We start from the raw sequence: 23,533 nt of genomic DNA, 5'->3' as shown, positions 1-23,533 counted from the left end.
TACTCCGGTTTCCAGTCTAACGATAACCACGTTTTTCATTCCCAGCTGATCAATTAAAGCGAGGAAACAAACACTTTTTTAAAATCACAAATTTATTCTTTTAAAGCAAAAACAACAAAACACAGGTGGAGTATCAAAAACAGAAAACTCAAATCTAACGAGGCAAATAAGTGCAGGTATTAAATTCATCTCTATGTAAAAAAAACAGTGTTGGCATCGACACGTTTGAACATGCGGCGTCTATTTAACGAGCAACTGGAAACAGCTGGAAAACGACATCAATTCACTCAAAGCGCACAAAACGTTTAATCGCATGTACAGTCCGGCCATGCTGTGGCGACTATCTGTTCTCACTGACAGTGAATGAAGCTACGCGGCAGCGCGCACTTTTCTGGATACTCGCCCTCAAATTTAAACCCGTTACAAACTCTACGGCCCTGAGGTCCCACGTGCAAATACTGGCTTTACTTTACAGAGAAACACATTTCATAGAACTGTTAAAATAAATGCAGAAAATGACGATTTAGCTGTTGTACTCAGTGTGTTCCCTTGAAATTGCTACGACACATTTAAAGCGCGATTCAGGACAACGACAAAAAGGAGGCACGAAGACAAACCGCCTGCAGAACGGCACACGAGGGCCGATGAAGGGCAGAGAGGGAGTGTGTGTGTGTGTGTGTGTGTGTGTGTGTGTAGGCAGATTTACCAGAATACAGATTCAGGAAGAACTTAGCTGTGAATGTTTGACTTTTTCTTCTTGTAAATATGACGTTTGTCTCATAAAATTCCATTTTTTCCTCTGAAATTCACCAGCTTCTTCTCATTACTCTACAATTCAATTCTCTTGTGAATTTTTTGGGTTAATTTGCTATTTTTTTCTCAGATTTGATGATTTATTTCTGTCACATTTTAAATTTTTCCTCATCACCAGATTCTTCTTGTAAATTTGCCAAATTATTTCAGTTACATTTGTAATTATTTTCCCTCATGAATAATCCAGTTTTCTTTGCTTGTTTCTCATGAATTCTTTATTTCACAGTTTTCTCAAACATTTGAGGTTTTACTCGTAAATTTACGACCAGTCATATTTTTTCTGCCTTCAGCGGCCCTGATGTGCCATCACATGCCCGAGCAGCTTGGTGATCACAAAAACATCTCAGCAGCATGCAGCTCGCACACCTACAGTCCAGCTCACCCCCCCCACTGCACCATCAGAGATCCTAAAGTGACTGAAATAAACTCCTGTGCAGGTTTCCTTTAACTTTAATCCCTCATTAACAGAAGCGTTTCAGTTCGATTTCTGGAGTGTGTGAGGTAACCAACCCTCAAAGTGTTTAAGTGCAACCTTAGAACACGGACTCCTCGCTGCAGATGATAACTCTAACCTACTTCTTAAATTCATTTTGGAAATCAATCCGCCATCGTGGAGACATTTTAAACCATAAAGAAGTTTCCTGTTTTAACCGTCACATCGTGTTCACGGCGGCGGAGGCGAGCTGGAGCGCGGTCGGCACCTCAGTTTGAGATGTCGGCGCTGTTGTTGCGGTTCCCGTATTTGTGGTGGATGATCAGCAGGACGACACCCAGGAAGAAGCAGACGGAGCCCACGGTGATGTAAGCGATGCCCAGGAACGGGTTCTTGCCTCCCATCCAGGAGATGGTGCTCAGGATCATCCGCTTCCTGCCCTCGAAGCTGCGAACGGGGTAATCTGGGTTCATCTGGTTAGAGGCTTAATGGTGACTTTTCATTTTAAACCTTCATCAACTCTGTTTACATTTTATAAGACCCCCCCCCCCATGCAGTTTTGGTGCTGCGGCTTTAAGGATACTGTAAACGACCTTCAGGGTGTAGTTTCCTCGGGGCAGCGTGGGGGCCATGTTGTTCTTCTTCTGGATGATGCGGTACAGTTTGCGGAAGGTCGGCAGGGCGGCGGTTCTCATCCACACGATGAAGTCCTCGTTGATGAAGCCGTTGTTCTCCGGATCAGCATCCAGCTCGTACACGGGCCGGCGCCAGTTCACCGGCTTCGCCGTTCCTGTCGGGGAAGAAAACAACAAATTATTTATAAAAAGAGATTTTCACTGCGGTGCTGATTCTTCTGTAAATATCCTGATTAAATGATGGATCCTCGTATTGAACATGGCCAAAGTTTCTGTTACTGAACTCAGTGATCCCTGTGATCATGAAGCTCAGGCTGCTCTACATCCTGTTTCACTGTTTTTTCTACTCCTGGCTCTCGATGATGTCACAGATATCCCTCAGAAGGTCATTTCACAAACACAAGCTCAAAGCTACTCTGGTAGATGTGGAGCTGGAAGTAAGCAAAATAAGCCCCTTTTAAACTGAGCTTAGACACTTAATTACCAGGAAAAATATAATAAATGAAAGGAGGCTAAATAAAAAGTGGTGTTACATAGTGGATTATTATAAAGGGGCAGTCAGTCAGTTTGTCTGGCTCCTCTCATGCAGGTTAGTGGAGCTCACAGTGACTTCTAAACACAGACAAGCTGATAATAAGACAGACAAACTAAAGCTGAACAATAGTTCAGTGCCATTTCTGGTCTTTTTGTGGGATTAGTTTGCAGTAAAGAAAGAACCCTCAGAGTTCTCAAACCTGCTTCGGCAGGATCGTTTCTCCTCCTCTCCCTCAGAGGGAGGAGCGCAGCAGAAGCCACTAACTGGCGTTACCTTGGAAAACGGCGGAGAGATTTGCGTTGCTGCCTCCAGGGTTCCTGAACTTCACGTGTTTGTCCGTCCACCAGGCGATTCCCGTCGACATCAGCGAGATCGAGACGTTTGTGCCGTTGGGGTCGTTGTAAACCAGCTCGAGTGTGTCTGCGAGGAAACCAAAACAGCTGATTGAACTGCATTCTTCAACGATGTCCTCTCACTGGACTTTAAGACAGAGGCTGAAACTTTCAGAAACGACAGCACAAACTGATCCTGCGACGGCAGTTTCCCCCCGAACTAAACGAAACATTTGTCAGATTAATATCGGACTTTCTCCGCTGGAAAAATTATTTTTGTTGAAGCAGCAAAACTGGGACAAAACTGAGAGCCTTCATGAAGAGGACATCAAATCTTTCTATCCACCTGCCAGTATGTTTTCTTCAGCTTCAGTGGTCAGATGAACAGGAAATCATCTCACCGTTAAACATGCTGTTGGCGATGGCCCCGCACGGAGCGATTGGCTTGTTATCACTGTGGGCATATGGCTCACACTCCTTGCTGGGATACTGTGAAAGACGGAGAAGGGAAGGTGAGGAGAGATAAATGGCAGCACATAAACAAGGAACAACCCATCAAGAACCGAGCACCCACCTCTGGGGCTGAACTTCCTCTCGAATGTGTTTGTTCTGCAGAGCATTTTCAATATTAGCATCCGACAAATGTTATCACTGACTGTCCTGTTAATTTTACTAACTTTACTAATTTTACTTTTCCTGTTAATTTTTTATTTTTTCATCGCTTGCTCTCACAGCTCGGACACAGGAGTCTTACCTTGAGGGACTCCATGTTGCCGTTCAGCTGGCTGTCATCTCTCGACTTCACGTAACGTCTGTGATTTTGGTAAAAGTTGGAGAGGCCGTAATACATGAAGACGTTGCTCTGTTTGATCGAGAGAAAAAGGTAGGCAGGTTAGCTCAGTTGCACTGGTTATAGTCCCGAACACCTGTCCAGGTGAAAGGGTGGATCGTACCTCGTAAGGCTGATCCAGCTGGAAGGGGATTGTGCAGGTACAAAACTTCGTGCTGTTCCAGCTGAAGTTCTCAGCGCAGTTGTAGCAGGGACTGGACACGTCATCTCCTGTGTAATCAATCTGTAAGCACGAAGAAATCATATAATATACAGTTAGGTCCACACTGACACAAGACTTGTTTTTTTTTTTAATCATCTGTGTATAAAAAGATACTCAAGTTACAGTTTTATAATAAATCTGAGCATTTGAAATTAAACTTCAGCTCTAATTTGGGGTGCTGAACAAAAACATTTTCAAAACTGTAAATACAGGTACCCACCCTACTATACCCAATAACATCTGGGACACATCTAACTGGTCCCTAGAATTATATTTTGGAGAAAATAGCACACAATCCAGTCACTATTAATAGTCACAGTTAGATCAATAAAATTTTGAACTTGAACCTTATTTTGGAAGACATTTACCAGATTATGATCACACTGTGTTCATGCCATTTGATGGGAGCTGACATACAAACTAAACAAAAGAGGACCCAGAGATGAACCTTGAGGTGCTCTGACATCATTATTAAATATTTGTCAAGTTTTATGACCCACAAGAACCTTTCTTTAAATCAAGGTACTTATGGAAGTGAAGTTTTTTTTTTTTTTGGGAGACACAGGTGGACAAATTTCAGATAGGTCATTAACTCAACAATACAACCTGAGGTAACCCAATATCAGTAACTATTTGTGAAGTTTTATTATATACTAAAGCACATTGTTTTCTACCTGTAAGATATTATTTTAGCTTTATTTTTTGAAAGACGCAGTTATTGACTGATTACCCTTTAAATAATGTCCGTATGACAGGAGTTATATTACAAGGTCTTGAATAATCAGGCCCCATCTTATCTTAAACACCTCATAGTACATAGTATTTTTAAGATCAGGCTTAAAACGTTCCTTGATGATCAAGCTTATAGTTAGGGCTGGATCAGGTGACCCTGAACCCTCCCTTAGTTATGCTGCTATAGGCCTAGGCTGCTGGGGGGTTCCTATGATGCACTGAGTGTTTCTTTTCAATCACCTCTTTTCACTCTGTTTATACTCCACTCTGCATTTAATCATTAGTTATTATTAATCTCTGTCTCTCCCCCCTCACAGCAGATGACCCCCCTCCCTGAGCCTGGTTCTGATGGAGGTTTCTTCCTCTTAAAGGGAGTTTTTCCTTCCCACTGTCACCAAGTGCTGCTCATAGGGGGTCGTTCTGACTGTTGGGTTTCCTCTGTATCATTGTAGGGTCTTTACCCACAATATAAAGCACCATGAGGCGACTGTTTGTTGTAATTTATCCATCCATCCATTTTCTTCCGCTTATCTGTGGCTGGGTGGCCCCGGGTTGTTGTTTAGTGCTATATAAATAAAACTGAATTGAATTGAATTATTAGGTATATTAGGTGGACAAATTTCAGGGAGGTTGTTAATACGCAAACTGAAAAACAGAGGACCCAGAGTTGAAACTTGAGGTACTCCAACATTAATAAGGATTTGTTAAGTTTTATTACACACAAGAACACACGGTTTTATTCTTATCTTTAAATTGGGGTACTTAAGTAACGTTGGAGGACCCAAATATGAACCCTGAGGGACCAGGGTCTACTTGGAAGAAAATTTCCCACTGAGGTGAAAAGTTAAACGTTCGTAACTGTATCAAAGGTTTTCTTTAAATCGAGATATTCAGCTATAACAACCTGAGGCTTAAAAAACAAACTGTTTTCTGAATTATCCACTGGCATACTATCTCTGAAAGCGTGCTCATGCCACATCATAGGAGAAGTGAAAAGTCACTCCCATGGCAGCTCAAAGTAAAAACTGATGTTTTCTGAATGGAGTCTGGTGTGAGCAGCCTGAGCCTACAGGCCAGTCCCAGTGGAAATGCAGTGATATTATTCTGACTAAGCAAGCCGTTAATGCAGAACCCCTGACACAGAAAAATCAGCGGTACCTCAAACTCCTTGATGTTGTTCGACGTCACGTACAGTCCGATGCCGATGGGGATGAAGATGAGCCCGATGATGAAAAAGGCCGGAAGGACGGTGCCCGCAGTGAGGATGGGCTGCCAGGCGGGGAGCCTCTGCTGCTTAAACGCAGTGTTTTCGGGCTTCTTGTTCCGCAGAGCGGCGCCGCCAGGTCCAGACACGGTGATGTGACCGTCCTCATCTTTGGCGCTGTAGCTGGACGCCATCATGACTGCGGGTAGCCTGTGATTTACTCAGCTGACCTTAGCAGGCTAACAGGGTTAGCTTCTGGGCGTCGCTTAATTTTAAAATGCGTTAGTTTAAAATTACGTCGTCATTAATTTGTTGCTTATTTGATTTTTTATGCCGATCAAACTCTATTCTATTAATTCATGATTAAACGACCAGCAGCCAGCGTCTACAGCCCTTCCCGGAAGTTTACAAACAGGTTTGTCAACATCAGGCGACGTCATGCATGCGCTGCCTTCAGGTACCGCTGCGGAAATATGGTAAACTAACGATTCAGCCAATCCTGTATTTAAAGGACACGTAAACTGGTATAATTCGAGAGGTCGAAAATCTGTTTACTATCTAATTATAATTACAATTTGATGCGAGTGTTAGAGTGTTGGGTTTAATCATTAATTCTAACTGGGGCCGCGCAGGATTTTTTTCGATTTCTAAAGTTGAAAGGACGTTTTACGTGAAACACCTAAAGGCATCATCATTATTTAAAAAAACGAGGCAAATTTCAAAAAACGGGAATACAAAAATGACAAGCTAAGTTTATGTTTGGTTTAAATTTTTGGTTCGATTTTACAGCTTCTGCTTTCTACAGCTCCCTTTATGGGTCACCACAGCGGATCATATGCCTCCATCTCCGCCTTTCCCAGCATCCACCTCTGCCACTCCAACGCTCCTTCACTACATCCATGAACCTCCTCAGAGGTCTTCCTCGTTTCCTCCTGTACAGTACAAACTCCAGATTTTAAAAATTTGATAATTAAAAAAAAAACAACTTTAAAAGCCTGAACATGCGTTTTAATACTTTACTTTTTTAAATTTTCAGCAAATATATTTGTGAGAAAATCAAATGTTTTCCATTTAGATTAAGATGTAAAACAGAGTTCCCATAAAGCTACTGCTGAGCCCCACTCTGATATCTGCTGCATGTCTTTCTTCTGCTCTCTCATAATAAATGCTAAAAAGGCCCAAATTACTTAAAATGATTCAGAGCTAAAACAAGAAGTCAGATGATCTAATAATGAGAGACACCAATCAATTATTTAATCATAAAAGCTTTGTGGCATTTCCACATGTGTTATTGACCACATTATCTGATTTTTGTTTTTTTTTAAATTCCACTCATGGAGGGTGTTTGTTTGTAAAGAAAAGTGGGAGATGTGTTTGCATCCTGAATAAAAGCTCCTGATTCTTTTTGTTTCTTGTGTTCTTGAACGCCTGAGGAGAGGAAGAAAGTCTCCCGTCATCTTCATCGTGTTTCTCTGTTCAGCTGTTTGCTGCTGCAGCATCATCGGTGAACCTGCGGTGGGAAACACACAAACAGAAACCTTCGTCTGAGTCGTGGCTCCGCCCTTACACTAACAATCATCTTCATCCTTCAGCTGGTTTTAGAGAGCTGATGAGGCTCTGTATCGATAAAGGGTTTAAGAAATGAAACAGTTTCTTTATTGTTGTTGAAACAGTAACACATTATTGCAGATTCACTTGGCATAAACATTATATATAAACCATCATTTATACAGTAACAGATCAGAGGCAGCATTATTTTTAAGTCAGAGGACGAGATCTTTTTAAGAGTAGTTGATTTAAAGAAGACTCCCCTCAGCATTATTAGTTTATTATTATTACTACTATTAGATCCGGCCCTGTGTGTATTTTACTTTGATTATTCCTTTATCTACTGTATTTCTATCCATTTTGTCTTTTGGACATAGTCAGCCATTTTTAAATGTGCTTCATAAATGAATTAGAGTTACTGAATGATTGTGAGCGGGTCCATCAGAAGAAGCAAATAAAGTAAGAAAAATATCTGAAAAATAAGTACAGTTTATATTCTCCTACTGCTTAAACTGTTTATTAAATAAACTGTCAGTTTTAGCCCCTCTTAGGAGAACATTTGCTGTTTTTCTCTGTTTTATCACGGCCAAACTCCATCACGTCTGCAGCTGTCAGCTTATAGCTTGTTTAGAAAATGAGTGAAATGAGAAGATGTGAGTGTGATTCTCACTCACTGTTTTCTCCTCTCAGTTTCACCAGTTTTTGAAAGTAAAAGTGAGTTTGAACTTTCACTTTAATCCCAGTATTTAATCTCACACATTTGGCAGCTTCCTGAATGATCCTGAAGCGCTCCTGCAGTCGTACTTTTGTCTTCTAATTAGATGGAGCATCCTAAATTTAGGAGGACCCCCAATGGGACCCTCATGCTCCAGGCCTCCAACGTGGCCCAGGCCATTGGGCCTCGGCAGGGAGGCTACAGGTCAAAGGGCACAGAGGAGGTGGGTGCAGAGGCTTGTGCCCACGTTGCCTCAGAAGGTGGCGATGCCAGCACCGCCATCCTCACACTGAGCCGGTAGAAGGTTCAGGTCAGCCGTTACCAGGGTCAGACCTTCCACTGGCTTTGGGGACTTCAACTTTGAGAGCCTGCAGAGCCTGTATGAGTCTGAGGTGCCCAAGAAGAAACAGTATGTTGTAGCTGAGATAAAAGGATTTCCACACTAACATCTAAAGCAGCTTCTTCTTCCTCAATAACCTCAAATGTAAGTTTTAAGTTTGCCTCATCTCTGCAGGTTTATCAACTACCTGCGAAGGATGGCGCCACCTCCTGGCTCACAGATGGAGAACGCAGTCCGAGGGCTGCTACAGCCGCCAGCAGCAGCAGCAGCAGCAGAGCCTCTGTCTCGGCTGCAAAGAAGCACATGTTGTGGATATGATAGCGGTGTCTACTCTGCACCATTTGGCAAATGGGAAACAGCTAAAAAAGTCAAATTTCTCTCACATTTAGCAAATGTGAGAATTGAAACTGCTCTGAACGCCTCGGCTGAATATGTTTAACTGCACGTAAAAATATAAAAAGACTTTCTGCTCGTTCTTCCACTTTCTTGCTAATGTTTCACAGTCACTTAAGGTACCCAAGGACTCAGCTATCATTCAAATTTCTGTAGATTACTGTAGATTTAGCCTCTATATTTCCCAGCTGGTTGGTGAGTACTTCCTGGAGGTTGCTGATTGTTGCTACTTTAAATCAGTCACAAAGAGGGTGCTGCACCAACAACCTCCTTCTGAATGACTCAGTTGTTACTCTAGTAGGCTTCAGAGTATTTAGCAGCACTGTGAGTCCTGCATTATTCTCATCATAAATGAAGTCTATCATATGTTAATGACATGAATATTGTTTAGAATGACTTTACTTCAGTTTTCATATAAAGAAGAATCATGTTGAATCCTGTGATTACATTCCCCATGCTAAGCCACCCTGCTGCCTTATTTTGCAACTTCATTTCCAAAAGTTATTCAGACAGTGGTTTAATCAAGTTTTAGTGACTTTGGATTTTAAGGATTAAATGTATTTTCACAGAAGCAGTGAGCAGTCCACGTTCAGTTTGTGTGGGTCACAAAACTTTAATCTAGAGCCACAAACATATTTAAGCCTTATGATATCTGCTTATTTATGCTGTGTGTTGCATGTTTGTGGTTTTTAACTTTAATTTTTAAAAAACATTTTGACTAAAGAATTTCCAACTTTAGGCCAATAAAGTATATCTGTAACCTTTCCCAGCTGTCACAGGCAGAGAGGCAGGGTGCAAACTCTTATATTCTGTATTTCATGTTTGTTCATTTCAATAAATAACTGCACCTGTTTCCATTTTCCCAGCAAAATCATACTGTAATGATCACAGCATGTGTATGTATGTTTGTACTGTTCATATTTCCTCCAAGACGACTGGACCGATCTTGATGAAATTTTGCATCATCGTTGCCTGGGGTACTGTGAGTGCCAACATCTATATGGCATCAATAAATATTTCATACAAATCCCACAGTCGTGTATGTATTTGTACATTTGACACTTGGACATTGGAAGGTCAGTACATGTTATTCCAATGTCAGATTATTATGATGTCACAAGATAATGTATCATAGCCTCATACTGTAATGATCGTAGTGTGTGTGTGTGTTTATATGATCCGTGTGTCTCCGGTGTGGCACGGGGGTTTGCTAGTATAAATAAATGAGTCAAAGACTTTTGCACAGAACTGCTAGAATTATTAACCCCTTATTTATTTGATTACAAACAAAACAGAATAATTGTGACCTGAAATGAAAAACTATCGACCAGCATGTTTAAGTGGAACTGAGCACCGTGAGTCTGGCTGAGTTGGTGCAAATGAATCAAATATGACTGAACCTCTGCTGATACTGTGTAAAACATACAGCAGCTTAAACACTTATAAAAGAGGCAAAGGAAAGAAAAAGGACATTGAAATTCAATTCCAATTAGTTTTATTTTCAATTAGTTTTTGACTTTTTTGAGTTTCATGGGAGAAACCCAGGATCATGGGGAGAACATGCAGACTGAACACCAGAGAGAGGCTGAGGAAGTAAAATACCCCCCAGCCTTCCTCCAGTGAGCCCCACAGAAACACAGCAGTGCTTATGGTTCAATGTGATGCTGTATATATACACACAGTACCAGTCACTGGTACTGTGTGTAGCATCAAATTGAACCTTTATATTGTCAGGCAAAGGACCCAACAATATAAGAAAAAACCCCAACAATCAAAACGACCCCCTGTGAGCAAGCACTTGGCGACAGTGGGAAGGAAAAACTCCCTTAAACAGGAAGAAACCTCCGGCAGAACCGGGCTCAGGGAGGGGCAGTCATCTGCCGCGACTGGTTGGGGGGTGAGAAAAGTTGGTACTCTCACTGAAAAAATGTAAAACTGTTTTGGACACTAAAGAAGAGGGTTTGTCCAAACTGGAGATGTGACTGAAAAGTCAAGCCTGTGAATTTCACTGTCCAGGCCGTCATTAAAGAAATTCACAACACGAGAAGCCCAGCGTGAAAGCTTCTTCCTGATAGTTCTGCCCAGTGATCTTTTTGGACGTGAGGGCGATGTTTGTTCTCTCTTTTCTTCTCTCTGAGCTTCTGATGTCTGATTCTCAGGAACCAGAGAAGCTTTTCCACTCCAGTCTTCACCGTCAGGCTCTGGAGTTTCACCCTCAGGAACAGGAGAAGCTTTTCCACTCCAGTCTTCACCGTCAGGTTCTGGAGTTTGAATCTCAGGAACCGGAGAAGCTTTTCCACTCCATTCTTCACCATCAGGCTCTGGAGTTTCAATCTCGGGAAGTGGAGAAGCTTTTCCACTCCAGTCTTCACCGTCAGGCTCTGGAGTTTCAATCTCGGGAACCAGAGAAGCTTTTCCACTCCATTCTTCACCGTCAGGCTCTGGAGTTTCAATCTCGGGAAGTGGAGAAGCTTTTCCACTCCAGTTTTCACCGTCAGGTTCTGGAGTTTGAATCTCAGGAACTGGAGAAAGGGTCCCGGGATTGAAAGTGTTCTTAGAGGTCTTAGACTTTTTGAGCACTGATATTAAAGTCTTAGAAACCTCTAACTCAAATTCTTCATCGCCTGCTTCCATCAGAGCCTGCAGCACATATTTTGATCCAAATATCTGGCACAGTTTTTTGTAGATGGAGATGTGCAGGCTGTGAACCCTTTGTGGGAGAGCAAATGTCAGCATGCCCATGGTCCTCCTTGTAACACCGTACACTAACTGATCAAGATCCACGTTTAGTATGGATGATCTGGTGTTAGCAGCAATGTGTTCAACCAACTTGGCAAGAACCACAGTAACAAAGGTCCCGTTGATCAGGTACTCAGGACAGGGAGGATGTGAAGAAGCACTTGTGAAGTGATGTGATTCTGAGTGATCAGAATGCTGTGGAGCTGGTTCAGGATCCAAATCCTCCATGCAGTCTGAACTCTCTGATGAACAGTCACTTAATCCTAACATTTCTGTGCTGTGCTGCTCGACGTGTTCAGCGTCCTCGGGGTCAGCACACCAGCACTCCTCGCAGTTACAGCGCGGGCATGCCACCTCAAGGGATTCGGGAGTCACCAGGGGCAACTTTAAATGCATGCAAACCTCTTCTCCCATTTCTCCTGGCATCTAGAAAGACAATCGGATTTTTAGGTATTTATGACACATCAGCAAAAAGTTCTGCCATGGGACTTTGAAATAATCACTGTTAACCAAATTTAAAAGCTGGCTGCATCCAAATAGATCAGATAATATACATATATGTGCACACCTGTCAGCTTTTATCAACCTTTGAGACAGCCGAGTTTTCTTACACAAGTTGGCAACAGTGGCCCAGATAAAGGAGGAGGCAGTCCCACAGTGTTTTCATTAAATTTGATATTCTAACATTAAACAATATGGGACAAATTTGATCTATGTAATGTGGGTCTAGGCAAAGCATTAAAGTTATTAAGTTATTTCATAAAGTTCATTTGTACTTCTAAATATATTGAGGCTGTTTTTGTTCACTTTTTGTCTCTCCAAAGATGTTTTTCCTCTCCTACAGCCTCGACTGCAGAACTCTGCATTACAAATAAAATTCATCTATCAAAATATAGAGATGAAAGAAATGCACAACTGGTTTTGTTCGTTTTACCTTATTCTGTGTGGATGTGAGTTTTACAGAGTATTTCAGCTTTTCCAACAATGTAGTCCGTTTCTTTACAACTGTTTTCCACGTTTTCCAGGTTGTTTCCAACTATTTGGTTCTTGCAGCCACGAAACGTCTTTGCAGCAGCTGAGAGGTCTGAGTTGTGTTCAAAGGTTTAGAATCTGAAACCGCCTTTTAAACTTCAAACGTTACATTCTATCTCTTTGATTTTGTGACGTGAACATTCCATATGTTCGACGTGCCTGCGCATGCGTACGTGCGCGTGCTACGCACCCGCCTCTCGGGCTCCTCCCAGTCGTCCATCTTCCATCCAATCACAGTGCGCTCTCTGAGCTAACCCCGCTGTTTGTTCACTCGGACTTTGTGAATTAGTCGTTTTACGATCTTCAGCTCAGGTACCGGCCGGAATTGAAAGTCCGCACACGGTCACTTATTAATATTATTGCACTTTATCAAGCACACAGTCAGTCAGTGTGGTTGAGTTCATGCGGTTTAACTGTGTATATTCACTTTATGTATGTGTAAAGTGAATGGAGTTGGGTTGGACTGATGGTCAGACGTATCCTGAGACTATCTGAGAGATGCTGTCAGATGAGTCGGTGCTGTGAATGATTGTTAGTTGTTAGAAAGTGTGGTGGCCGGCCTGCTCCCAGCTGCTCTGCAGCAGGGCGCTGGCACGACCAGCTCAGCCCAGCTATGATTTTCATGATCCCGTTCAGCCTGTCCCATTTAAAGACAGTCGGTAAGTTATGCCATAGAAGTCTTGTATTTTATAAGTCCATGAATAAGTGATCTACACATATGAACACAGTAAACGTTGAGAGGATGCGGATGGTGCGTTTTGTGCGTGTGTGTAGTGTTCTAGCGGTTGATCGCAAGGCGCCGCCGGGCTGAGACGCTTCACTTTCGGAGCTCTGCTGTGTCTGCATTCAGCAAACAGGAGCCCCGCGGACTCCGCACCGGGTAGATCGCTGCTTTTATCGCTACTTGCGCCTCTATTATTTCACTGCAAGTTACAATCTACCACAGTCCAGGGAAAGTTCACAGTGTGCACATTTGATATCCCTAAGGTCATGCGCACTTGATTTCACGGCTGCAGAAATTGAAATGACAGCCAGCATGAATGAGGAGAAGTAAGAAGAAAAACGAAGATCGAATGAAAATTTCAGGCATGATCATCACTGACAAGTTTTTTCCACGCCTCCATAGTCTGTGTGGTTTTACTGGCTGTGCAGAGAACGTCAGCTGCTATTTTTTCCTTAAATCAGCTGTAGCCACCAGAACATCACTATAACCACAATCTGGTGGTAATCACACTATTGTGGTTTCGTTTGTGCGATTGTTTGGTGCCCCCCCCCCACAGTATCAAGTGTCTCCGTCAGAATATTTTTATGCTTTAATCCCTGATTAGCAATTAAAAATGGCCCCACAGCAATTTTCTACTCTCATGCAGCCCCCAGTTTTTCAACAAAAACACTGCAGCAGCTGTTTTAGTGCAGTCTGTCGGAGCCGTTACTGAGACAGTGCGCTCAGACCAAAGCAATTCAATTCAATTCAATTCAATTCAATTTTATTTATATAGCGCCAAATCACAACAAACTGTCGCCTCAAGGCGCTTTGTATTGTGGGTAAAGACCCTACAATAATACAGAGAAAACCCAACAGTCAAAACGACCCCCTATGAGCGGCACTTGGCGACAGTGGAAAGGAAAAACTCCCTTTTAACAGGAAGAAACCTCCAGCAGAACCAGGCTCAGGGAGGGGGGGTCATCTGCCGCGACCGGTTGGGCTGAGGGGAGAGAAAGACATGCTGTGGAAGAGAGCCAGAGATTAATATCAATTAATGATTAAATGCAGAGTGGAGTATAAACAAAGTAAATAAGGTGAATGAGAAGAAACAGTGCATTATGTGAACCCCCCAGCAGACTAGGTCTATAGCAGCATAACTAAGGGAGGGTTCAGGGTCACCTGATCCAGCCCTAACTATAAGCTTGATCATAAAGGAAAGGTTTAAGCCTAATCTTAAAAATAGAGAGGGTGTCTGTCTCCCGAATCCAAGCTGGAAGCTGGTTCCACAGAAGAGGCGCCTGAAAGCTGAAGGCTCTGCCTCCCATTCTACTCTTAAGTATCCTAGGAACCACAAGTAAGCCAGCAGTCTGAGAGAGAAGTGCTCTGTTGGGGTGATATGGTACTATGAGGTCTTTGAGATAAGATGGGGCCTGATTATTCAAGACCTTGTAGGTGATGAGAAAGATTTTAAATTCTATTCTAGATTTAACAGGGAGCCAATGAAGAGAAGCCAATATGTGAGAAATCTGCTCTCTCTTTCTAGTCCCTGTCAGTACTCTAGCTGCAGCATTTTTGATCAGCTGAAGGCTTTTCAGGAAGCTTTTAGGACAGCCTGATAATAATGAATTACAATAATCCAGCCTAGAAGTAATAAATGCATGAATGAGCTTTTCAGCATCACTCTGAGAAAGGATGTTTCTAATTTTAGAAATAATGCGCAAATGCAAAAAAGCGGTCCTACATATTTGTTTGTTTAATATTGAAGGACATATCCTGGTCAAAAATGGTAAATGGTAAATGGACTAGTTCTTATATAACGCTTTTCTACTCAGTCAGAGCACTCAAAGCGCTTATACAACCTGTTTGCATTCACCCATGCACTCCCATTCATACAAGCACTTCCATTTTTACAAAGCTAAGTGCTTTTAATTACCTAACATTCACACGCATTCATACTCCGACAGAACAGTCGGAGAGCAACTTGGGGTTAAGTATCTTGCCCAAGGATACATTGGCATGTAGCCCGGAGTAGCCAGGATTCGAACCGCTGTAGGTGACCTGCTCTACCTACTGAGCTACAGCCACCCCACAGTCCAAAACCCCAGGGGTTTGAACTGGGGTAGCTGCTCCATCCACGCTGTTTGTTTCACACAGAGCAGGGCTGTCAGTCGCAGGACGGGCCAAAATTGAAGACACATTCTGAGCCGCGGGCCGAACAGGATTAAAAATAATTATTTAAATCAGTAAAATAAATTTGACTGGCCAGAATACAGCAGATTTTTCCTCAACAAATTAAATAAAATATAAAAATATATTATTCTTCAAAAATCACATTAGGAAAAATGAATATATTTCAAACTGATGAAAAGTTGCAAATTTTTCAGGTACAAACTGTAATGTGAATTTCTGCACTTCACAGTCGGAAAAACGCTGCATAAACTGCGCAGTGTGTCCAGTTTATCAGCAAATAGCGCAGCTGCAAACACAGCGGTGAAGACTCGTAATCACGCGGTCCAGTCCCCAAAGCTGCAGGGACGCATTATGATGCTTCATGAGAAAAGTCGACTCTCAGCCACCTTTCATCCCGGGGCCCTGCTGAGGCTTTTCCTTCACTTTCTATGAACTGACAGATTTCCTCAGGCAGCTCATCGCACCTGTGTAATAAGGCGCGTCACCAAATTCAGAAACTACTCCAGAAAAGACTGAAACTGCCGCGATTTAAACCTTTGCCTCTTATAAAGTTCCCTGTCTGTGTTTCGGTGTTTGTGACGCGTTCTGTCTTCAGGACTTTGCTGCAGCGTTTCCTGCTGTGTGACGCAGTGATGCACTGTCAGCTCACCTGTGCAGGTCTCCTCTTCATCTTTTCCGTATCTGTCCCACCAATCCGCTCTTTTCCACGCAGCGCAAGTGAGGAAAAGAGACAGATGGTTTACCTCCGATGTCAGCGTTCAGGTCTTTTGCCTCCCACCTGTTTGGAAAATCCCTGTTTTCCACTTTTCGTTGGGTCATTTTTGGGGAGTCAGGCAGCTTAAATGTCACTGTAAAAAGTGCTGACCGATGTTTTATCCGCTGATCACTGATCAATCGGCAATAGGGAAAACAGGTTAGCACACAGTTCTTGGCCTGCCGGCAGCTGCTGCAGTGCGTGGAATTTGTAGTATAAGTGGGGGGAGCACATTTACCCGCGGGTTATTAATAATAACTATATGAAATCATCTTGCTGGCCGTATAAAATTAGATCGTGGGCCGGAAGTGGCCCGCAGACCTTGAGTCTGACACACATGACATAGAGAAAAGTACGGAAGTTAAAATGTGCAGATGAATTGATAGTACGAAAAATTATTTCTTATCCGATTACTTGATTAATTGATGGAATAATCGATACAATACTCGATTCCTAAAATAGTCGATAGTTGTATTCAGAAAGCCATAGTCAAACATTAGTTTTCAGCACCAGTGGAGCTGTGAAAGGCCTTCAAGAAAAATGACATGAACCTCGAGAAATGTAACTACAGGTTCACAAAGACTGTGATTAGGCTTTAGATGTGCTTTCTGGTTACAGGTGTAGGCCCCTTCACTCAATGAAGGGGCCTACACAAGCGGGAGCAGCTTTTAGCGGTTAGTATTAGCTTGCTAATTAGCATTAACACCCCATCCCGGGGGGGGGGGCTAAAAATGTGTCCGCATACACCTCAGAAAGTATATAGCTGCGCCCCTGCCTGCCATCATCCTCATTTCTCTTTACATCAGCAGGATCTCACACTCTCTGTTGTCCTGCTACACCCTAATTAAGTAGCAGCAGAGTTTCCCCCCTCTCCACGTCTCCTTTCAGAAAACACGGCCTGCACATAATTCAGTCTGCAGTGAGACAATCATCAGAGGGCGTGTGAGGCTGCTGCTGCTGCCAGATTAGAGATGTCAGGTTTCTAAATGTGATCAGTTTTTTTTAACACTTGTCCACAAGAGGGCGATGTAGGAGCTTTAAGGAAGGACACAGGTTCAGACTGTGAAGTGTGAAGCTAATGTGGAAACCTGCATTCTTAATAATGACCAGCAGAGGGCGACTCCTCTGATTACAAACAGGTCTATGAGAGATTAACAACCCCCCCAGGTCAGGGGTGCAGCTGCTTTTATTTACAGGAGTCACAGACGGCTGCAGCTGATCAGGTCTGCTGGATTTGGGCTCAGCTGACTGGACGTTTCTGCTGTGACTGTTGCTGCATTTTAATGCATTTTATTTTATGAGTCTAAAGTTCAATCTTTTTATTTCCTTCCCAGACTGAGCAGTCCACATGTGTCTGCCCCCCCCCCCCCCCCCCCCCCCGCTCACATTTACACATGTAATTCAGTTCAAGCTGGTAAACTTTACCTGTAAGCTAAAAAACCCAGGATTTAAAAAACCCTCTGGTGTACAAACTCTGCAGCAGACATCTTTTATGAAATGAATTTTTGCTTCCATACATAAAATTAGTTTTCATGGTTGCACAGCAGGGACTCCACACGGTCATAAAAATGGAAATTATGAAGCAAAGCCGTCCTTGGTTCAGAGATAAATAGTTTTTATTTTGGTGTTCGTCACAAACAATTCACAGTCAGTGCCTCAGTAACAGGAAACCTCCCCGAGCTGTGCTGAAATAAACATGCTATAAAAATATAAATGTGGACATTAAAAATCTGAACCGTCTACCGGGGAGCAGCGAGATGGAGTTAATCGGGTCAGCAGAGCTTTCTCATGCAATCAACCGGCCGTTCAAACGGCATGAATATTATCTGAATACGCGTTTGGCAGCACATGAAATGACGTCTGTAAAGCTAAGCTGTAGAAGGTGCCGTCACGCAGTCCGTATGCACACAGATGTGGTCTGCATCTTATATGTAGTGATGAACTCGCCCTCAGCTCTTTCCTGGTGCCGCAGAGGCCGCGCTGCACGCTGTCGGCTTCCTCAGCTCGATTTTCATCGCCTGGCTCTCGGCCCGGGACTCTAACCTGGTCACCGTGGACACACCCAGGACCGCTTTGCCGCTTGGTTTCATACCTTTTGACACGGGGATCCGGGTGGCGGCGCTCCGACTGGACTGCACGTCTGCACTGGGCTGAGGGGGAAAACAAACAAAGAACCTGAGACACAGAAAATCATCCTTTAATCGGTTTATTGATTTCACTGTTACAGATGTGAAGGAGAATGTGAGCTCCTCAGTAAGCGTGGATTTGGTTAGCGCTGATCCACAATCAGTGGACTGAGTGACGACGGATCACTTGAGGAAATAATGAATGAATGAATTAAAAAACCCTCCACCTGGTGGCTGCAGAAAATAACCGCTGGAAACTGTCAGTACTCTGCATGCTCTACATTTTCTGCTGCTTTGCAATAACTTTACCATTTCTGCAAGAACAAAACATTACAGTCATCATAATGAACTGCAGCCGGTGCTGAACCAGAAAGCTAAAACTGAACTACCAAAAAACTGCAGTTCCTGTACTGGCCACTTGAGGCTGACTCCAACAGTGAGTCAGTTCCCATAGACTCCCATGTTAAAATGTCAAATTTCACAGCAGAAATAAACATGTTTTAAGGTGGTTTTAAAAAGACAGTTTTGGTCTGTGTAGTAAATAACAAAAACTAACGTGCCCGTTTAGGTTTAAGGTGCAGCACGGAGGTTTAAAGTTATGCATATTTAAGGGAGTGAAAAGTGCCGTTTATGTCTCACCAGTGTTTGGCTGCACTCAAACACACATTAAAGGAGACAGATGGTTAGTTTTTAGTACATTTTCTCACAAGCCAAAATATTACTGGGGGGAGCTTCGCCTCTTAATGTCTAAAGAGACAAACGGGCGGCCCAGATCTAAATCTTCAGAAGCATAACCTATGCAACGTGACAGTTTTATAACAAACTGTTTAAATTAATATCATAATATCAGCTGCTTTTTGCGATTTCTGCCGTGAACACCAACTATAAAATGTTAAAACTGCAGCACAGCAGGGGGCGCACCGACTCTCACATACAATCCATGGCTTCTGCTCATTCCCAGCTCCACGTTTTTCATGTTTGATTCACGGTTTAAAATATTATCCATGACATCATTCGGAGGAGCCTGTGTATGTCTCACAGGGATCACTTGCACACAGGCCGACCTCATTAAAGACTCTTTGTCCTATTTTATATTTGTCCCTCAGCTGTTTTCTTGCTGATTGTTTATTATATAAATCTACATTCAAAAGTGTATTCATATCTTTTCACATCCCTGATGATAATTAAGAGTTTAACCTGAATGTCCATAAACCACAAAGTCAGGACGGTTTAAACTGACTTCACCAAATCAGTGCTTACTGGACGTTTTCACAGCGGTTTGTTGGGGTTAACTGGGAGTGACTTTGGTGCACATTAACTCACACCAGGCCCTTGACCATGGTGGTTTCAATGTATATTTTAAGTGCTGGGGAGTCAAAGCCTTCAGTGCTCAGGAGCAGATTTCATTTAGTTTAAAAAAAGTGGATTTGTCAGTTTGTGAATTTGTGTTTGTCTCTCAGGTGTTGTGCAGTTTTTGGTAAATCATTCCAGGGTTAGTTCAGATTATGTGTTTATAAAGTCACCATTTAATACCTGGACAGAGTGCTATCTAGGAAGCACACAGCACCTGATTTCATTCTGAAACATTTCAGAAGCAACTGAAACGTAAGAGATCAGACACATTTCAGACACTGTTGTAAACAAAGGGGAAGATATTCATGCCTCTGGGTTTGTATTCAGGGAGAGAGGCAGATGGAGGTCGTTAGAGTTAATGATCTCACCGATGACTGCGTCGGCCTGGAGGCGGCCGAGGTGATGGGAGTGATTGTTATGCTGCTCGTCATTTTGCTCTGAGTGGTTTTCCCCAGCAGGGTTTGGCGTGGAGAGCGGAGAACGGTTCCCGTTGGGGTTTCTTTGCTTTCTGAACTCGGGCCAGTTGGCCTGAGTGTCAGCACAGGACTGCTGCACGCCTCAGATGGTCTCTTAAACTGTGGACCCAGGTGGATGTGGATCTTGTTGTCCTCCGTCGTGATGATGTTGCCGTTGTACTTCCTGACAGGTGCAGGTCCAGGTTGCTTCTCCGGGGTCACCTTGATTACTGTGCGGCCTGTAGAAATTTCGTGAGGCTCAGATGACGCGCACGCTTCAGCCACAGGAGTGGTGCTGACCGTGATGATGGACACCGGTGACTGATGGCTGCTCCCGCTGCTCCTGTCTGGACTCTTTGCTCTGGAGATGGTGGTGATTGTGACAGGAGATTTGGCTCGATTGAGGCCTTCCATCCCGTCATAGGCTTTGGTCTTTGAGGTCACGGTGGTGGGTTTAGGGACAATCGTGATGCGGGGTTTCTGAAGACCGAGAGTCGGGATGATGGTGGTGCTGGAGAAGAAATCTTCAGCTCGAGGGCTGGTTATCTCCAAGGTGGCAGTGCTGTTCTCATGATCTGGTGTCACTCGAATATGCAGTGGCTGGCCTGGCTTTTGGGACATGGTTGCTTCAGGTGGATGGAGCAGAGGGACCCCGTTGGTCTTCTGAGGAGTGGTCTGAGTGAGTGTGACGGCCTCCTTCTTTTTCATCCAGGGTATCCAAGACTTTTTTGCCCCAAGTTCTGCCGAAGCTGGAGGGTATCGTTCAAGAACTGTTGGCTTCTTGAGACTGTATTGCCTGAGGTTGCTCATTAAGTGGTTCTCCTCAAGGACTGATTTCCGAATGAAGCCAGCTGCAGTCTCGTCCTCTGCGGGCTCGGTGGCCATCATGTCTGTCTGGACTGCTGTGGAGGTAACGGGGACGTCCACCATCCTCCTGCCATTCATGCTGGGCCTCAAGGCGCGACTGTAGCGCTTGGTGGCTTCAAGCTCCTTGGTGAGGTTCTCCACTTCTTGGCTCATGCTCTTATTCTTTTCTTCCTCCTCCACAAACCTCTGCTGGAGGATAGAGAAGGCAACTTGCAGCTGTGAGAGCTGGTCCTCTTTGTTCATCAGCTCATGGATTTTCTCCTTCAGAGCCTGGACATCTGCCTGCAGATCTTTGGTTTTGGCCTCCTCCATCTTGCAGCGAATTCTCAGCTCAGCCTCCGGACTCATGACTTCACCTTTCTCTATGGCTTTGTTTCGGGCAATCTGACTTTTCATCTCTTCCAGCAGCTTTGAGAGGGCGTTGGCCTTATCCTGCTCCGTCCTGAATTTCTTCTCCAACAGATCATACTCATCCTCAGTTTTCATCAAATCTCCCTCAACCACCTCCAGATGTTTGAGCCTGCTCTTCAGTCTTTCGATTTCGAGCGTGAGCTCTTTTACTTTGTTATCTTCTTCTGGATTTTGGTTATTTTCCCTGCTGGCCCATTTTCTCTGCATTTCCCTCTCTGTCTCCTCAAGTCTGTCCATCATTCCACTCAGCTTGTTATTCAGCTCCCTGCACTTTTCCTCTTCACCTGTGAGTTTACTCTTAAACTCGTCTCTCTCCTTAGTAAGCGTTGTCACTTGGATCTCCATTTCTGATTTGAACTTGAGAACTTTTTTGCTCTCCTCGATCAGCTTCTCTGTAACTTCCGTCACCTTGCCCTGCTCCGCTTTGAGCATCTTACTTAAATCATCACTTTTCTGTTCTTCCTGCTTGAGTCTTTCCGCCATGTTTTTGCGTTCGTCGACCAGTATGACCGTGAAGGACTTCAGCTTCATGAGCTCATCTTTGAGGACCATTTCTGCCTTTTCAAACTTGGACTCCGAGGACTCTAGTTCCTTCATCCGGGTTTTCACCGTCTCCAGCTCACCAGCTAAATCCTTCACAACGCGTCTCTCTTTTTCCAGGTTTGTGTGAAGCTGTGAGCACTCAGTTTTGCTCCTGTTAAATACCGCCTCCAGTTTCTCCAGTTCAGCCATTCTCTTCTGGAGTTTCTCCACCTCCAGCTTGAGCTCCTTGCTGTGGTTCTCTTCTTCCTGTAACTTCTTCCTCAGCTCCCTGCACTGAGTCTCTGTTTTGGTAATCTCCTCATCCTTGCCCTCCATCTCCAACACTTTCTTACGTAGATTTTCCAGCTCAGCCATGAGGGAGGAGTTCCCACACTCCCCTTTGCTGATCTTTTCCCGCAGCTCCTGCAGGTTCTCCTCTGATTTCTGCAGGACTTTGTTGCTCTCTTCCAGCTCTTCAATCTTATGCGTCAGTCCGGTCAGCTTCAGCCTGAGCTGCCGGCTCTGGGACTCCTGGTTAGCCAGCTTGGCGGTCATCTCCTCATGTTCCTGGGTGAACTTGGCTGCCCTCTGCTCCAGCTCGTCCTCCAGCTTCAGGACCTTCTGGCCGCTTTCCTTGGCAGCGTCGCTGACAGATGCTAGTCGCTGCTCTTTTTCCTGCAGCTTTTGAGTGAGATCCTGGATCTTCTGAGTCTGCTGGTCGATCTGCTCGATGTGCAACTGCCGCTCGTCCACCAACATCAGGGCGAAGGACTTGAGCTTAACCAGCTCTGCTCTGACCTTCTCTAGCCTCCTGCTGTGCTCCTTTTCCTTACGAGCCTGGTAGGCCTTCTCCTGCTCCAGAAGCCTTTTGAGTCTAGAAAACAGAGAGAGTGCAAGATGTTAGTGGATCTCTAAGGTAGCCCATGTAGCAAGGGTATGGATGATAACTGTAAGATGGTAATTAAATCTTTGCTAGTTTCAGTTAGTTTCCAGGTTTAAAATGTAGATTTTATTAGTTGACTTTAAAAAAAAAAAAAAAAAAAAGCTATATATACACAGATATATATACACACACATATACATAAATAGCTTGGGCAACATGTAAGATGTTCAGAGGTACTATAATACAAACACTCAACACTCGCAGTCATGGAGACATGCAAGCCTCAAACATTTGCACCAATATCTCCTGATTTTATATTTATATCTAATATCTTTGATTTTATCCAAACACACTCAGATATGAAAAGGAAGTCATTTCACTCACAGATTTAAAAAAAAAATGGCAGTGACACAGCAGTGCAGAGAGACCTACAAAGGTCTGAGACCTGAGCTTTGTAGATGTTTAACCAACCTCTGCGGGAGTCAGGAGGTCTGAGAGAGAGTCTGCAGCAGCTTCATCAGACACTCGGATACATAAACCGGATCAAAGACCGAACTTCCAAATCCAACTCAAACACCTTTTACAACTTTATCCTCTTGGATCAAAAACTTCTCCCCCTCCAAACTGAACGTACCCTCCAGCTGAGCTGCAGTGCAGGTTGATCCATTTCTTAGTGTGTTTTTAAAAGTTGAGCCGGAGCCAAACTGCTGCTCAGCGTCTCCGGGGGTCAAAGAGGGAAGGGAAGGGAGGAGGGGCCCCGACT

General features: G+C 43.8%; 3 protein-coding genes across 6 annotated transcripts in view; all 3 read right to left on the bottom strand.

Moving 5' to 3' along the window:
• Positions 1 to 1,387: 1,387 nt before the first annotated feature.
• Positions 1,388 to 6,153, bottom strand: LOC115774410 (cell cycle control protein 50A-like). The gene is made up of 7 exons (XM_030721683.1): positions 5,691 to 6,153; positions 3,702 to 3,821; positions 3,503 to 3,610; positions 3,150 to 3,237; positions 2,690 to 2,836; positions 1,830 to 2,036; positions 1,388 to 1,709 (listed from the first exon to the last, which is right to left on the bottom strand). Exons 1-7 carry the CDS (start codon positions 5,931 to 5,933, stop codon positions 1,516 to 1,518), a joined length of 1,107 nt encoding a protein of 368 aa, XP_030577543.1. The 5' UTR covers positions 5,934 to 6,153; the 3' UTR covers positions 1,388 to 1,515.
• Positions 6,154 to 8,252: 2,099 nt separating this feature from the next.
• Positions 8,253 to 12,598, bottom strand: LOC115774572 (uncharacterized). Its single transcript, XM_030721923.1, has 4 exons — positions 12,406 to 12,598; positions 10,925 to 11,897; positions 8,527 to 8,628; positions 8,253 to 8,386 (listed from the first exon to the last, which is right to left on the bottom strand). Exons 2-4 carry the CDS (start codon positions 11,895 to 11,897, stop codon positions 8,253 to 8,255), a joined length of 1,209 nt encoding a protein of 402 aa, XP_030577783.1. The 5' UTR covers positions 12,406 to 12,598.
• A 5,357-nt stretch (positions 12,599 to 17,955) lies between these two features.
• filip1b (filamin A interacting protein 1b) overlaps positions 17,956 to 23,533 on the bottom strand; it is a 44,782-nt gene continuing 39,204 nt past the window's right edge. For all 4 annotated transcript variants that reach the window (XM_030722096.1, XM_030722097.1, XM_030722099.1 and 1 more), the window contains 2 exons: positions 20,001 to 22,761; positions 17,956 to 18,303 (listed from right to left, as the gene is read on the bottom strand). In XM_030722096.1, the coding sequence (XP_030577956.1) occupies positions 18,103 to 18,303; positions 20,001 to 22,761 (2,962 nt within the window). In that variant the 3' untranslated portion in view covers positions 17,956 to 18,102. The remainder of the gene's footprint in view (positions 18,304 to 20,000; positions 22,762 to 23,533) is intronic.

This window comes from Archocentrus centrarchus, chromosome 24 (genome assembly GCF_007364275.1).
Source record: "Archocentrus centrarchus isolate MPI-CPG fArcCen1 chromosome 24, fArcCen1, whole genome shotgun sequence".
Classification (NCBI taxonomy): domain Eukaryota; kingdom Metazoa; phylum Chordata; class Actinopteri; order Cichliformes; family Cichlidae; genus Archocentrus; species Archocentrus centrarchus.
Note: the sequence above shows the minus strand (reverse complement) of the source record. Positions and strands in the feature narration are given on the sequence as shown.

Coding starts and splice junctions, on each gene's coding strand:
- LOC115774572 (XM_030721923.1), bottom strand. CDS start 11,897: ATGCCAGGAGAAATGGGAGAAGAGGTTTGCATGCATTTAAAGTTGCCC. Junction 8,629..10,924: donor TGAAACTCCAGAGCCTGACG/GTGAAGACTGGA, acceptor GCTTCTTTGCAG/CCGAGACAGAGGCTCTGCTG. Junction 8,387..8,526: donor GGTGGCGCCATCCTTCGCAG/GTAGTTGATAAA, acceptor TGGGCACCTCAG/ACTCATACAGGCTCTGCAGG.
- LOC115774410 (XM_030721683.1), bottom strand. CDS start 5,933: ATGATGGCGTCCAGCTACAGCGCCAAAGATGAGGACGGTCACATCACC. Junction 3,611..3,701: donor AGCTGGATCAGCCTTACGAG/GTACGATCCACC, acceptor TCGATCAAACAG/AGCAACGTCTTCATGTATTA. Junction 2,837..3,149: donor CGCCAACAGCATGTTTAACG/GTGAGATGATTT, acceptor GTTTCCTCGCAG/ACACACTCGAGCTGGTTTAC.